This window comes from Osmerus mordax, chromosome 19, assembly GCF_038355195.1.
Source record: "Osmerus mordax isolate fOsmMor3 chromosome 19, fOsmMor3.pri, whole genome shotgun sequence".
NCBI classification, from domain to species: domain Eukaryota; kingdom Metazoa; phylum Chordata; class Actinopteri; order Osmeriformes; family Osmeridae; genus Osmerus; species Osmerus mordax.
Genome location: NC_090068.1, coordinates 12,903,108 through 12,918,266, shown reverse-complemented (window position 1 = coordinate 12,918,266; position 15,159 = coordinate 12,903,108). Strand labels below are relative to the sequence as shown.

General features: G+C 46.7%; 1 protein-coding gene and 1 long non-coding RNA gene across 3 annotated transcripts; one reads left to right on the top strand and one right to left on the bottom strand.

The window, feature by feature from the left end:
• Positions 1 to 200: 200 nt before the first annotated feature.
• On the bottom strand, positions 201 to 5,516 carry mogat3b (monoacylglycerol O-acyltransferase 3b). 2 transcript variants are annotated; one of them, XM_067257419.1, is made up of 9 exons: positions 5,075 to 5,516; positions 4,541 to 4,628; positions 3,989 to 4,096; positions 3,682 to 3,752; positions 3,267 to 3,471; positions 2,192 to 2,366; positions 1,510 to 1,694; positions 1,142 to 1,296; positions 201 to 1,097 (listed from the first exon to the last, which is right to left on the bottom strand). In XM_067257419.1, exons 2-8 carry the CDS (start codon positions 4,617 to 4,619, stop codon positions 1,142 to 1,144), a joined length of 978 nt encoding a protein of 325 aa, XP_067113520.1. In that variant the 5' UTR covers positions 4,620 to 4,628; positions 5,075 to 5,516; the 3' UTR covers positions 201 to 1,097. The 2 variants fall into 2 exon arrangements, with proteins under 2 accessions (XP_067113520.1, XP_067113518.1); XM_067257417.1 differs by having other exon boundaries at positions 201 to 1,296.
• On the top strand, positions 4,032 to 5,761 carry LOC136963319 (uncharacterized). The gene is made up of 3 exons (XR_010878978.1): positions 4,032 to 4,123; positions 4,503 to 4,568; positions 5,448 to 5,761. It is a non-coding gene; the product is annotated as an uncharacterized lncRNA (long non-coding RNA).
• The last annotated feature ends 9,398 nt before the right edge of the window (positions 5,762 to 15,159 follow it).

Here is a 15,159-nt window from a genome sequence, read left to right as displayed (position 1 = left end):
TAAACTTGGCTTATTCTGTAAACTCGCTTTAGGAAGCAGGCCTCTTGGTCTGACTTCATCAGGAAGCTGAAGGTCCAGGGTTAAACAGATCCAGGGTTAAACCGATCCAGGGTTAAACAGATGCACATGCAGGGAGGACAGGCATTAAACTGATAACTTTACAATGTGGAAACAAAAATAGAAAATACACACACCGTTGATGCATTTGAATGGTTTATTTCTATGAAGGTCACAACATTTGTGAACTGGGTGTAGATGTTTAATTTCCCCTGTACAGAGATGTTTGTGGTATTAATATAATACCTACATGAAATTTACCAAATATTTAGACCCACTAATGCCCACTGAGTCTTGTGTAAAAATCTGCACTTTTTCCTAAACTTTTTAATCATTTTAAACGTGGCAGTAAACATTCTTTCAGACTTAGTAAGACTAAAGATATAGATACTGTAAATAGGATTAATGTTACTGTGTGTTTTGTGATGAAGTCTTGTGAACTTGGAAGTATTAATGACAAGAAGATACATAAATGATTACTTGTGATAGGAGTCATGTGTTTACCACAACATCGCAACAGGCAGACAAAGGGAATATAAAAACGATCTGCAGTTCTCCTCAGCTGATCTGGCTAATTTCTGCGATCTTAAATCCATGCTCTCAAGACATTTAAAATACATTTAGTAATACGCCCCAGATTTTACATCAGAATTATTTAGTGCTTTTTAAAGATGATAAATTCATCCAGTCTTGTATTTGCATCCAAACTATGCAAATTACACATTTCGTCAATGGTAGAACATTATAATAGGTTTACTATCCACATAGTTCTTCACATATTTAAGATATAACTCATGTTGTCTTTAAACTACCGTAGTAGTGTTAAGGGCTTCCTCCGTGATCTCCTTTATGATGAGTGAAACATTTGGGTGATCTAGTGCCTTTAACTGATCAGTCTGACAACTACGATGGAGGATTCGTTAAGTTTGCACTGTTTTGAGAACAATCACTTGTACAAATGTCAGCCATGCGAAGGTCTGGTGGTCATGGAGGTGCAGAGGTTTGGAGGTGGGAAGGGCTGGTGGAGGCCTAATGGAGGCCTAATGGAGGCCTAATGGAGGCCTAATGGAGGCCTAATGGAGGCCTAGATTAGCCTCAGCTCGTGGCTGTCTGAGAGGCCGCAGCTGACCTTGTGTTTGTGGAACAGCTTGGTCAGAGCCTCCATGTAGAGGCCGTGATAGTGGTCCACCTCCTTCTCTGTGGGTTTTGGACGCTTCGGCACGGAGATGGGAGCTCCCACTAGGGGGCAGCAGAGAGCAGGTTAGTTAGAGGGGTAAGGATTCATTAGGAGGGAGTTAAGGTGTAGTTATAACCAGTTAAGGTGTAGTTATAACCAGTTAAGGTGTAGTTACAACCCGTTAAGGCTTAGTTAGAAGGAGCTAAAGAGCGGTTAGAGGCGGTATAGCTGGAGTGAAAAGCAAGTTCAGCGAGTGTGTCGTCGAGGCAACCTACCGACTGTGGTGACGGGGTAGCGATAAGGAAGGACGACCCAGCGCTGGCCCAGGAACAGGCAGGGAGCGAAGCCCATGATCCTCTTGAAGAGGTCCTGCAACTTGCGCCTGATGCTGCCGTCCTCAAACTCCACCTGCCGGAACAGCTCGTTCTCCCCAAACGAGTAGACTGGGACCAGGTCGGCCCTGAGGCCGGTCACACCACACGGGACTCAGCACAGTTTGTATGGGTCTACATGTTCTGTCTACCAGTTGACTTACAGTACATTAATCATTAGAAGACTTATCAGAAGCGATGTCCAGGGAAGGATCTGAACCTGCAAACTTTTCATCACATGCTCTCATATTTACATTTTTACATTTACTCATTTAGCAGACGCTCTTATCCAGAGCGACTTACAGTAAGTACAGGGACATTCCCCCCGAGGCAAGTAGGGTGAAGTGCCTTGCCCAAGGACACAACGTCATTTTTTAGGGATATAATGACTGGGCATCGAACCGGCAACCTTCTGATTACGAGCCCGATTCCCTAACCGCTCAGCCACCTGACTCCCTCAAGGCTGGGCTCATATACTGTATATATACTGTATATATACATGTAGACTTCCCCCCTCTAACTAACCAGCCACAAGATCTTCTATATATGGCAGTTTATATAAAATACATATATTTATCAGCCTCACCCAAACTCCAGCGCCACCCTGACGAAGCCCTTCCTCCGCCGCATGACGACAGTGTTGACCCCCGGGATGGCAGACAGGGACTCTGCAGCGCCCCCTATAATGATCACCACCGCGTTTCCTGTCCCGTTCTTAGACAGCAGGTACTCAAGGCTGGGCTTGCTCACCGGAAGGATCCCTGCGTAGAGGAGACGGGGGTCCAGTCATGACTGGTTGTAGAGACTGTAGTACAGTTCTACCTGCAACCATGAGGTACTGACTGAAGAGCTAGTATTTACAGTTCTACCTCTACTGATACTGTAGACCTAGTATTTACAGTTCTACCTCTACTGATACTGTAGACCTAGTGTTTACAGTTGTACCTCTACTGATACTGTAGACCTAGTATTTACAGTTCTACCTCTACTGATACTGTAGACCTAGTATTTACAGTTGTACCTCTACTGATACTGTAGACCTAGTGTTTACAGTTGTACCTCTACTGATACTGTAGACCTAGTATTTACAGTTCTACCTCTACTGATACTGTAGACCTAGTGTTTACAGTTCTACCTCTACTGATACTGTAGACCTAGTATTTACAGTTCTACTTCTACTGATACTGTAGACCTAGTATTTACAGTTCTACTTCTACTGATACTGTAGACCTAGTATTTACAGTTCTACCTCTACTGATACTGTAGACCTAGTATTTACAGTTCTACCTCTACTGATACTGTAGACCTAGTATTTACAGTTCTACTTCTACTGATACTGTAGACCTAGTGTTTACAGTTCTACCTCTACTGATACTGTAGACCTAGTGTTTACAGTTCTACCTCTACTGATACTGTAGACCTAGTATTTACAGTTCTACCTCTACTGATACTGTAGACCTATTGTTTACAGTTCTACCTCTACTGATACTGTAGACCTAGTATTTACAGTTCTACCTCTACTGATACTGTAGACCTATTGTTTACAGTTCTACCTCTACTGATACTGTAGAGCTATTTACAGTTGTACCTCTACTGATACTGTAGACCTATTGTTTACAGTTCTACCTCTACTGATACTGTAGAGCTATTTACAGTTGTACCTGCGGTCATGAGGTACTCCCTCAAGAGGGGTATCCTGAAGAGGCCTGCCAGGACGACGAGGGTGGAGCGGATCCCGGGGAACAGCTCCTGGAAGCCACAGCTCTCGGTGCTGAAACACACGAAGCCTCCACAAGACATGATGCCATGAGGGTGACAGCCCACCACGTAGTTCCTGCTCGGTTTCAGGTCGGCCGTCTTCACCAGCTGTGCGGGCGGGCGGGTGTGGGTGGGTGGGTGTGGGTGGGTGGGTGGGTGGGTGGGTGGGGGAATTGGAGGGGGTAGAACAGAATGCGACATTTACATTTTATTCATTCAACAGAGACTTTTAACCAAAGCGACATCACAAATAGTTATAGCCCTGGGAAGACCAGGTGCTGTTCTCCTTTAAGATCACAGCTCAGATCATCACTCTACCTTTACTGGAAAGTAGTTCTTGAAGTGAGTCCACACTTTCCACTGCCGCACACACAGCTTTCTTCTGCCCCCTACAGGACAAAGCAAATATATTTCAGATTAAAGGAATTTACAGAACATACTTCATTCTATAAAAAGTAGTGAATATTCATTTCAGCAGATTTGATTTCATCTATAAAAAGACTGCATTTGGCGGAACAATCTAGTGTTGATCGTCCTCCGTCGAAACCAAACATAATGAAGATTGTGTTTCTAAATGTCTGGTTTAAGTGGAGATTGGCAAGGCAAAGAGGTGGTGCGAGGAGACCTCTCTCTGGAGTGTTCCAGTCGAACACCAGCCAGATCAAGTTGAGAACAGTCACAGGCCACAGGGAGGTAAACATGAGGTACACCGTCAAAATAATACAAGACAAGCCTGGGATAGAAGGAAGACAAGAAGGAGGTGAGACAGTTATTTATTACACATACGTTATTATATGTGTAAAACTAATTTAATTAAATGATGGCTGTCGAGTAGTCTACTGTTATTGTCCTGATAGCATGTTCAAGATTCGATCAAGAAAGCATGTCTAAACATTAACAGCTGATAGCGGTGTGGAAGTGTCTTAGGTTTTGCAATTATTGCACAACATGTATTCCACACACAGCATGTGTTGTTTCAGGTTACAGTGTGGTCCTAATAGCATATGCAAGTGTTATTAATAAACAATCCATGAATGACCAAAGGGCTTTACACAGTAAAAGTAAAGAGTTCAGACAATGTAAGACATAACATGTGTAATAACACACATGTAAACATGTGTGTGTGTGTCTTGTTACAGGGTCCAGTGTGTGGAGTCTAGAGATGCGGCTGGTTCACCTAGGAAGAGGAAGGACACCACCCACTGGTACAAACTGATGCACTCTAGAAAGTCCTCCCATCTCGTCTTCTGCTTCATGATAGCAACCTGGAGAGGAACACGGTTAGCCCCAGAACACGGTTAGCCCCAAAACACGCTTAGCCCCAGCCCAAGATGCACCCCACCCGTCACTCTAATACACTGAGCTGATAAAGCTACACACGCCATTGATATCTGATTCTGACTTGATAGTTGAGATAACTGCCGAACTCGGGATAACTAATCAAAAGGAATCGTGCGATGTGTGGAATTTGACTTGGTGGCCTGAGCTGTCACAGCGCCTACATAGTTTAAACATACTTCACTGTCCAGTTGAACTGGTTAGGGCACCCTAACTTCTTTGACCGGGTAATATCCGGTATCCTCACTCATCAATAATCACGATCTTATCTCCCAACTGTTGCTGCACTGGTTTCACTCATGATCCGAGCTCCTGAAAGGTAGCATTCACGTACAAGATTCTGCTCTGTGACATTAAAATAAAATGTTTTTACCTTTGGGTAGCTGTCAGATCGTACAGAATGACTCGAGAGTGGCGCAGCTATGGAAAGTAGCCACGCGATTCCAGCTGGATGACTAGACGCACTTTGATCAGTTCAAGTAGGGCTACAGATAACAATCACATTCACGCCCCCAACACTCTGGCACACTAACGAGCAATCAATTTCGAAGATAAACATGACAAAGGTCAATATTAAACTAATTTAGTTATATTAGATTCGAATATGTGACCGGTTGCCTTTAGTTTCGGTACGTTCTAAGATAACCCCACTGTGAGGAAACTTGAGGCGGCGGGCCTATATGCGCTGGGTTGAGTTTAATCCTATTTCTAAATAGCTGTAAATTTGTCGTTTGTAAATATTTAAGATTCTCCACCGAAGTCTCCGTCTTGGTCGAGCGTGGCCGGCTGCCGGCTGGTACGGTGTGAGTTCTTCATGACTTCCGACACCCGGGTCGGGGGAGGAGCCGGGGGCCCGGTGTAGACGGAAGAAGTGTCTCATTGGACAGAAATTACAGCAGCTGTCAAGTCTCAAACCGGCTGGACAGATCTGTCCCGTGCCCTTTACAAACATAATAACTACATTTAATCATTTAGCAGACGCTCTTATCCAGAGCGACTAACTAACAATGGCTACACCACCAACGTTTTCAGGCGTTATAAACTTTTGATTTTAACCATGTCGAGTTGGCAGTTGGTGTAATTGCTTCACTTTGCAAACAAAACACATGAACTGTGCTGTCTCAGCATGGCTAGTTATGTCAGGTTAGTACTACCAGGCTATGCGGCTCTTCTTTGAAGAGAGCAGACTAAAGCCATCATCTCAGAGGTTACAGCTGCGTGTTGCTGTGGTTGAGATGACACATCTCACGTGACGTCCTGGTTAGGCTTGTTGACTAGGCCTTACAAGGCGCCCATGACAATAGAAAAGGATAGGGGAGAACGGCGTGGGCCGTACGAGCCAACCGCGCTTGGTAGACCGGGGAGCAGAACCAGGGGATTGAGAGGCTAGTGGGTGGTGCTCAACGAGCCTACATGGACGATGAACTTCGAAAAAGTTGTATTTAATGTTATTTTTATTGTTTTTGTGAGGTGATTTATGCACAGGGTGGACATAGTTTAAAAGGTGTCTCTATACTTTGTAAAAAAAATATTGCCATCAATGTACGCACACAATTGAATCACAGAGCGCACAAGGAATCGGTTCAGAGGAGAGAGGGGGGGGGGGGGAAAGACTCAGTTGTGATGAGTGTTGAGATGTCCTCATACAGTAATGAACTTTGTAAATATTTTAAAACAAACATTTGTTTTTCAATGTATCCACATACATACACAAACAGCCGATCAGTGCATCCCAGCTCTTACAGACGTCATCTTTAGTCATCTATGTGTGTGGTTTATTCTATTTTTTGACTCCATCGTATTTAAAGGTGTTTTCCATAAGACGCAGCGCTGTAGGCCTACATGTGTCTTGCACGAGACCGCAGAGACTGCAGAAATTGGAGCTAAACATTCCAGCGGAGCATGTTTGTGTAGGGATAAAAGTCAGACAAATGTAGAAAAGGGGGTTAAGGGCACTTAAACAGACCCAATGAGATGGGAGGCAATGTACGACGACCGTCAAAAACAGCGAGATCCAGCGCATCGCTCGAGCGAGACGCGCATCAAGCACGCGGTTGCTTCTGCTATATTAACAGCCAATAGCCTCTTAGGAAGAACTACTATATGAATATTAATAAGAATGCAAATAGACTTTCTAGCGCACTGCTTGAACCGACATCTGCCCAGTGTTTTTTTTTTTAGATGGATTGTTATTTTTTTCATCTTTGTGTACTTTGATGCCGTCCATGTTTTGTTGCCGTGAGAGGAGCGTGCCATTATATTGTTTGTGAATTAGGTTTGTCGTTGTTTTTGGAGGGTAACCCAACATTTTGTAGCCTCGTCTCCCGATGAACCGTAGGCTGTCATGGACATTTCAATCAGCCCTTCTAACGGCTGTGCCCGTTAAATCGGTGAGAAATGGAAACGGATTCCTTGTAAATATGGCTTGACGATTTTCTCCGATTTGTCTATATCTATTGGAATCCTCTGTCGATGTTACTTGACACATCTGGGAAAGGTGTTCGCATCCACCCATCGTCCACGAAGACAGCTGTGTCATCAACAACCCGGCATGGTTTTGTTGTTGTCTGATGGAGCAGACTATGGTTATTTGGATTTAGCTTTACCCGGCGCCAAGAGACACGCTATCTCAGTATTTCTATAAGGTAATGCATTTGTTTTACCCTGATAACACGTCATTCGCGATGAAATCTCATGTCTCTCTTGATTTTGCGTAACATATTGGGTAAACCCACCATAGGCGATATAACCTTCTGGTAAGCAGTAGCAGGTTTGATGCTGTAGCCTAATATAACCCTGTAGGATATGTAACGCAGTAGGACTGTGAACAGAAGGCCTACAATAAGGTGTTATTCTTCAATACGTGTAGGGTATTGGCAATTTTCCGGCGGTAGGCAGGAGTAGAGGCCATTATAGTGCATTTGTAGTCTGTGCGATAGCTGCCATTTTCTACAGAAACAGTCAAATCCTCTTTTACAACATTGAATGAATACACGGCGAGCAAGACATCTCAGTATCGTGAAGTTCAGTCGTGACTTGAGCTCGTAAATATTTCACAGAAAAACAAGTGCATCAGCTGACTGGATGATGGAGCCGCTCGGCATTTTCTTGAATCAATCGCCGTGTGACAGTACGCTAAACATGTAGCATATGGTAAAAAACTGCCTTTGACGCAAGCACGTTGACTGTATAGAATGTTTAGCTTCTGTGTTGTTCATGGAAAGGGATATTTGGGCGTAGATATTTGTCAATATGTGCGCGACATCAGGCGAATGGTATTGTCAGTTTAGTCGCGCGCCTTACGGGATGTGACTGTCTGTCTGAGTGTTAGTTCACCGGAGCACTCTCGGTTATATGACATAGCTTATTTACACTGGTTGTAACAGCCCAAACAGTGGGCCATATTGTGAGAACAGGGCAGAAATGTTACATCTACGGAAGGCAATCTGTCAAGCGGCTTGGCTGATGGACCGGGCACAGAGGTGGGGGCGTGGCGTGCCCTGGTTGTGTGTGCGCGCGTGAGTGTGTGTGTACTGCGCGATAGAAGCTCAGACATAGCGGGGGGGGGGGGGGGGGGGGGGGACAGGCACAATAATAGGCCTCTACAGACACACCTGACAGAAACAGATGTGGAAGATGTTATGTCTAATAGTGAGCCTATGTAAATACATTGAATTGTAACTTAGTGTCTAAAAATTAATTTTTACCTATTTGTCACGTGTCCACAAATCCACAACATCTGCAAAGAAACAAACACGCATAGATTGAATATTATTTTTGTAACGAATCATTTTGATACTGCACGTGTGTTTAAACGTTAATTCGCCTGTCTTTGTGGACCTTTGCGTGACTAAATGCGTGTAGCCTACTACAAAAACCGTTCGAGGTTTGTAAGCATGCGTACACGAGCGGCAGTTTGAGATATTTCGGAACAGAAGCACCCAATGACCCCCAGCCCAACCCCTCCGCGCGGTGATCTCCGCGTCTGCAGCAGCGCCTAGCGGTGGTTCCACGCACCGAGCCCCGCAGGCTGGCGCTGCCGTGGCACGGACGGGCTATGCGATGGAGAAACATTCCTATAGGGTTCGTCTTTCTGCATAGTGAATTTGTTTTTTAAAAGGTTCGAAATGTGACCCCAGTTCCCCTGAATGCTTTCGTATCCAACCATCCGACATTCCTGTCATGTACATGTGAATGGGACCGCTGCAGTCAGTATGTCATGCCAGGTATCAGCACCGTTGTGTGGAATTGAAATGAACCGGAGGTGAGAATGAAGAGGTGAACACAGGGATGACGGGGAAGGAAACAAAGGAAAGCCAGAAAGGGCTATAGCCTTGTTATAACACTGAAATATTTAGAATCAGAAGGCCAGAGCCTGATTGGTTCATTCAGACAAAGACAAGCAGGGGGAATCCTGAAATGACAAGTGACCGAAAGATTGAAGGATTCTCAAACAAGCCTGACAGCTGTCAGACAGGAGACTGAAAAATGACTGAAAGGACCTCTCCCATGCAGAAGGAGAGGAAGAGAGAGATGGAGAGAGAGAAGGAGAGAGAGATGGAGAGAATGAGAGAGAGAGATGGAGAGAGAGAAAGAGAGAGAGATGGAGAGAATGAGAGAGAGAGATGGAGAGAGAGAAGGAGAGAGAGATGGAGAGAATGAGAGAGAGAGATGGAGAGAAGGAGGAATAGAGAAAGAGAGAGATGGAGAAAAGAAAAGGAAGAGAGATGGACAGAAGTAGAGGAAGAGAAGGAGAGACCGGTGAGTGTGAGACAGGCAATGCAGATGTAAGGCTGATCTCTCCAGTGCTGTGTGCCGGTGGCCTGTCTGCCTGATCCACTACCAAGCTTTAGCTGCAGATTTCCTCAAAACCCCAAATTTAATTTAGCCAGTCCAGAGTTGGCATTTATGGAGGGGAGGGGGTTCTGGTCCAGGGGGGGGGGGGGGGGGGGGGGGTGGAGGGGAGGGGGTTCTGGTCCAGGGTGGAGGGGGGGGTGTGTGGAGGGGAGGGGGTTCTGGTCCAGGGTGGAGGGGGGGTGTGTGGAGGGGAGGGGGTTCTGGTCCAGGGTGGAGGGGGGGGTGTGTGGAGGGGAGGGGGTTCTGGTTCAGGGTGGAGGGGGGGGGGGTTCATGGGACCTCCGCTAACTCCCTCCTGATTAAATGTGGCCCTCTCCTCAGTATATCCCCCCTCTCCTCAGTATATCCCCCCTCTCCTCAGTATATCCCCCCCTCTCCTCAGTATATCCCCCCTCTCCTCAGTATATCCCCCCTCTTTCTGTTGAAGTTTTGCTTCCCATCTTAACCCCCCTCCCCCTTTGAGTCCAGCTCTTGTGATTGGTTCTGCTTTTTATACGCTGAACTGCACAGATCTTGCAGAAACTAGGTTGAATGGGTTAATTGAGGACGTAGGGAGAGAGAGAGGAAGGGAGGGAGAGAGAGAGGAAGGGAGGGAGAGAAAGAGGAAGGGAGGGAGAGAAAGAGGAAGGGAGGGAGAGAGAGAGGAAGGGAGGGAGAGAGGAAGGGAGGGAGGGAGAGAGGAAGGGAGGGAGAGAGAGAGGACGGGAGGAAGAGAAAGAGGAAGGGAGGGAGAGAGAGAGGAAGAGAGGGAGAGAGAGAGGAAGGAAGAGAGCGAGTAGAGGCTGGTTCCTACTCAGCAACAGCTGAGAAAAAATAAGAAAAAAAGTAGGTTGAAATGGAGAAGAGCAGTGATAGGACAAAAACAGATAAGCAACATGAATGTTTCAAAGATGTGGTTTAATGTAACATGAATCATACCCAACTGGGAGTGGAGCAGGGAGAGGAGAGTACCGGCATCATCCCTGTTCCTCCACCCCAACCCAGGCATCATCCCTCTCCTCCCACCATCATCCCTCTCCTCCCACCATCATCCCTCTCCTCCCACCATCATCCCTCTCCTCCCACCATCATCCCTCTCCTCCCACCATCATCCCTCTCCTCCCACCATCATCCCTTTCCATTTACACCTACAGCTGCCATCAGTCTAGTTTACAAATCACACATCTTTAACCAGGTCTGAGTCTCCCTAGAATGGATCTCTACTTCTGTGGTTGGCTGTGTTCCTCCTGCAGCCTCATCTGGTCATCCTGTCTCTGACCAGGACAAGTCTGGGGAGAGGGGAGCACAGCAACACAGCAGTCACATGACAGGAAGTGACACATCACAGGAAGTTGTCATGTTGGCAGTTATGTTGGCAGCTGGATGCTCTACGCTGTTCTGTGCAAGGTGTTAGTGTGTAGGGTGTTAGTGTGTAGGGTGTTAGTGTGTAGGGTGTTAGTGTGTAGGGTGTTAGTGTGTAGGGTGTATTCAGGGGGAGGATGAGAGAGGGAGGATGCATCATGGAAAGTGATTCTACACATACTAAACATGCTGAGTATATGTCTCTCTCTCTCCCTCTCTCTCCCTCTCGCAATCTGTCTCTGTTCCCTTCTCTCTCCCTCCCCTCCCCCCTATCGCTCTGATTAGCTGCCCGCATGCTGTTGTTATCTTGTGTAATCCAGATGGTAGGAATGATTTTTACTGATTGTCTGGATTAATTTATGAAGTCTGCAGAATTGGCAATGACACACACACACATACATACAAATACTTGCATTCACATACGTACACACACTTTCATTCACACAGGCACACACATTTGCATTCACTTACACACACACACCTCCATGCTCCTGCCATTCAGGTTTGCATGCCAGTGGAGCACAGATAGCTGGTACATCCAGGGTGGAGGGGCCAGGGAGGGAGGGAGGTAGGGAGGGAGGGAGGGAGGGAGGGAGAAGAGGGAGGGAGGGAGGGAGGGCGAGAGAGAGAGAGAGAGAGAGAGAAAGAGAGAGAGAGAGAAAGAGAGAGAGAGAGGCAGGCAGGCAGGCAGGCAGGCAGGCAGGGAGGGAGGCAGGGAGGGAGGCAGGGAGGGAGGGAGGCAGGGAGAGAGAAGAGGGAGGGAGAGTAGAGAGCCAGGAAGGAGGGAGGGAGCAGAGAAGAGGAGGGAGAGGAAGTTGATTTGGAGTATATTTTTGGTTCCAACTCGATGAAAGATTCATCGGCTACTCAGTTTGTACAACGAGAAGGGAAATGAGCAAGGTAGAGTTTGAGGAAGATTTAACCAGAGCTGTGTGTGTGTGTCTCTGTGTGTGTGTGTGTGTGTGTGTGTGTGTGTGTGTGTTTTAGGAGCTGGTTGAGGACATCACTTCTAATGGGTTCATCTGTGAGTTTAAATACCACTTCAGTGTGTCACAAGCAGCTGAGTGAATTAGTTTATATATTCCTATTTCAAATAATGTGTTCATTTAGCACATTTATCCAAAGGAACATACATGAGGGATTTGAACCCACAACCTCTTGATCTGCAATCAAACTCTCCACCACTGAGCTTAATGCCATCCCCATGATTAACATTCATAATAACACTAAAGGTTTAAGAACTGCCACAGACATGTATATATTTGTATTTCAGACATTCTGTCATTTATTTGGTTTGCTGCAAGGTCGTTTTTCCCTTGCCGTGGTTGCTTTACGTACGTGAACACCAGCTGTACCCTGCTCTGTCTAGTCCTTTCCTGCACCACCAACTGCCCTTTCACATGGTGGAGGTAATTATATTCTATAGGAAGGGGATATCTCTGAGGTGTATGAATGATTGAATGGAAGACTCCAGGGACTGGTGTTTGTGTGTCTATGGAACCCGGTGTCATCCTATCAGCTCTCCCTGTGGGACTCTTATATGACATCATGTGATTCTACACACAGCTCTGATAGGTCCATTCATCTCCAGCTGAAGCGAGTTTTTTTGTATCCTGTGTCTGTGTGTGTAAATACAGGATATTGTATGCATGCGTGTATAAATATTTATAGCTGTAGGGAAAATATTTGACCGTGCAGTGGTCACATTTGGTTTGTGTGTGTGTATGTCAATATATATCTACAGTATATAGTATCATATACTGTGTGTGTGTGTGTGTGTGTGAATATTCAGAAGCTTGGGAGGAACACACACACCGCAACAGTGTTGCTAGGAGACCACACACAGTGTCTGGTGTGAGATGATTCTATCCTCCCCCATCCCTGAAGCCCGGTTCCCTTCATCCTCTCTGTCTCCTTGGCCCATCCTCTCTTCCTGTGTTCACGTCTCTCTGTTTCCTGTCTCTCCATCAGTAGATCCTTCTCCTTGGTTGTCTTTTCTTTGTCAGCACAGCCTCTCTCTTCTCTTTCTCTCTCTCTTTCTCTCTATGTATTTATCGTTTTCCTTCATCTTTTCATATGCTCCCTCCCCATCTCCTTCTCTCTCCATACCTCACCTCCCTTCTCCTCTCTCTTCTCCTCTCCCTCTCCCTCCTCCTCTCCCTCTCCCTCTCCCTCCTCCTCTCCCTCTCTCTTCTCTCCTTCTCTCTCCTCCTCTCCTTGTCCAGCACTACAGACACCCTGCCAGCCCTACAGACAGTCTGATGGTGATTACTGTTTCATTAGTTTTGTATTCATCATATCTCCCGGGCCCAGATTGAATCTGCTGTCCGTCCCTAGGCCCCCCCCCCAAACCCACCCGTTATCAGAGGAGGGGCATGTGAGGTCATATCTGCAATGATTCTGTTTATAAGTCTTTGTGTGTGGGTGGATGTGTGTGTGTATTTCTGTGGTGACTGAGCGAGTGTGTGTGGATGTGTGTGTGGATGTACGAGCATGTGGGTGACTGCGCGTGTGTGTGACTGTGTGTGACTGTGTGTGACTGTGTGTGTGAGACTGCGCGTGTGTGTGTGACTGAGCGTGTGTGTGTGTTCACATTCATGGATGGGCTCTATACTTCTGTCCATGCAGGTCCCTCTGCCTACAGTTCTAATGAGGTGGATTTGGTTGACCTCTGACCCTGTAAGTGCCTAATAAGCTGCTTTCAAATCTCCCGTATGAATGTGTTTCAACGTGTGGCTGTGTTGCATCATCTGTGTATGTGAGTGTGTATGTATGTGTGTGTGTGTGTGTGTGTGTGTGTAGGGGAGTGTGTGTGTGAGTGTATGTGTATATGAGTGTGTGTATGTGTGTGTGAGTGTGTAGGTGTGTGTGTCTGTATGTGTAGATGAGGTGCAGACTGCTGAACTCCAGAGAACCCACCAGTCATTAGACAGAGTAATTACACACTTCCTGTCAGCTGTTACCCACTTCCTCCCAGCTGTAATGCGACAATTGCAGGTCTGTCCTCATGTCTGCCACATCCTGGAAGCCCAGAGCAGACGCCATGGTAACCTCTGGGCTTACCATAGCTCCGCCCATAGCTTCCTAACCGAATTAGCACACACCAGACACGGCCGCAGGGGATTGTGGGTAAGGCTTTGGACCATGGGGCGCTGGAGCCGTCGCCACGGGAACCCCTCGGTGGCACGGCTTGATGTACAGCCGGGAGAAATTCTATAGAGGCTCTTCAGATTCTTCATAGAGCCTGTGAACCGTGATTGGCTGTTAGCCTTCTGTAGAGGTTGATGCAGCTTCATGTGTGTGTTGTGGACTGAGGGTGTGTGTGTGTGGACATCTGTGTGTTTGTGGTGTACTGAGGGTGTGTGTGTGGACGTCTGTGTGTTTGTGGTGGACTGAGGGTGTGTGTGTGGACATCTGTGTGTTTGTGGTGGACAGAGGGTGTGTGTGTGATGTGACAGGCCGTTATTTGACCCTGACCGCTGAGATCCTCTCAGAACCGTGGCACTTCTGATACTCGACCTTCCTCTACTTTCGACATGCAGCCTTCGTACGTCGCTTTGGATAAAAGCATTCGCTAAATGAGGAACATGTATGAACTCCTGGGCTCTGGGAGATCTGCCCGACAACAGGGCTGCCTTGTCCTGGGCAGGCTGTGTGTCTGCACTGCATCTGACAGCTCAGATTAGAGAGTGTACTGCAGATAGGCCAGCCCCTCGCCCACGGCCGACCCTCCACAGCTAGCCTGCCCTGCTTACTCAGAAGGGCCTAACTGGATAATGAAAATATAAATAGTTTTTGCGTTTCGCGGTAGAGGCCCGGGATAAACAATTCCCCGGGATTGGGCTCTCTTGCGAATGTATCTCCGTGCGTACGTAACGCTGAGGGGGGGGGGGGGTCATCAGCTCATGTCCCTGTGCTCTGCTGACCGTTATAATCATGTTATCGTTTGTTGCTCCAACAATCTGTCAGGCAGATTGTCTTAAAGACTCTTCCTAACTTCCCCTCCGGTGAACTCAACTCGAGGAGCCTGATTTGAAAGTGAGATCAGATGGACTGACTGTCTTGGTGACTGAGGACCTGAAGTGAATATGTGATCCAGTCTGTGATCCAGTGTATGATCCAGTTTGATGAAGCACTCTTGCTTGGCTCTGCTCAGGGCTACTAGGATATACATGTCGGTTCATTTACTCTGGATAAAAACACTTATTGTGAGTCGCTTTGCGTAAAGCATCTGCTAAGTAGACTAAAATATAAATGTTC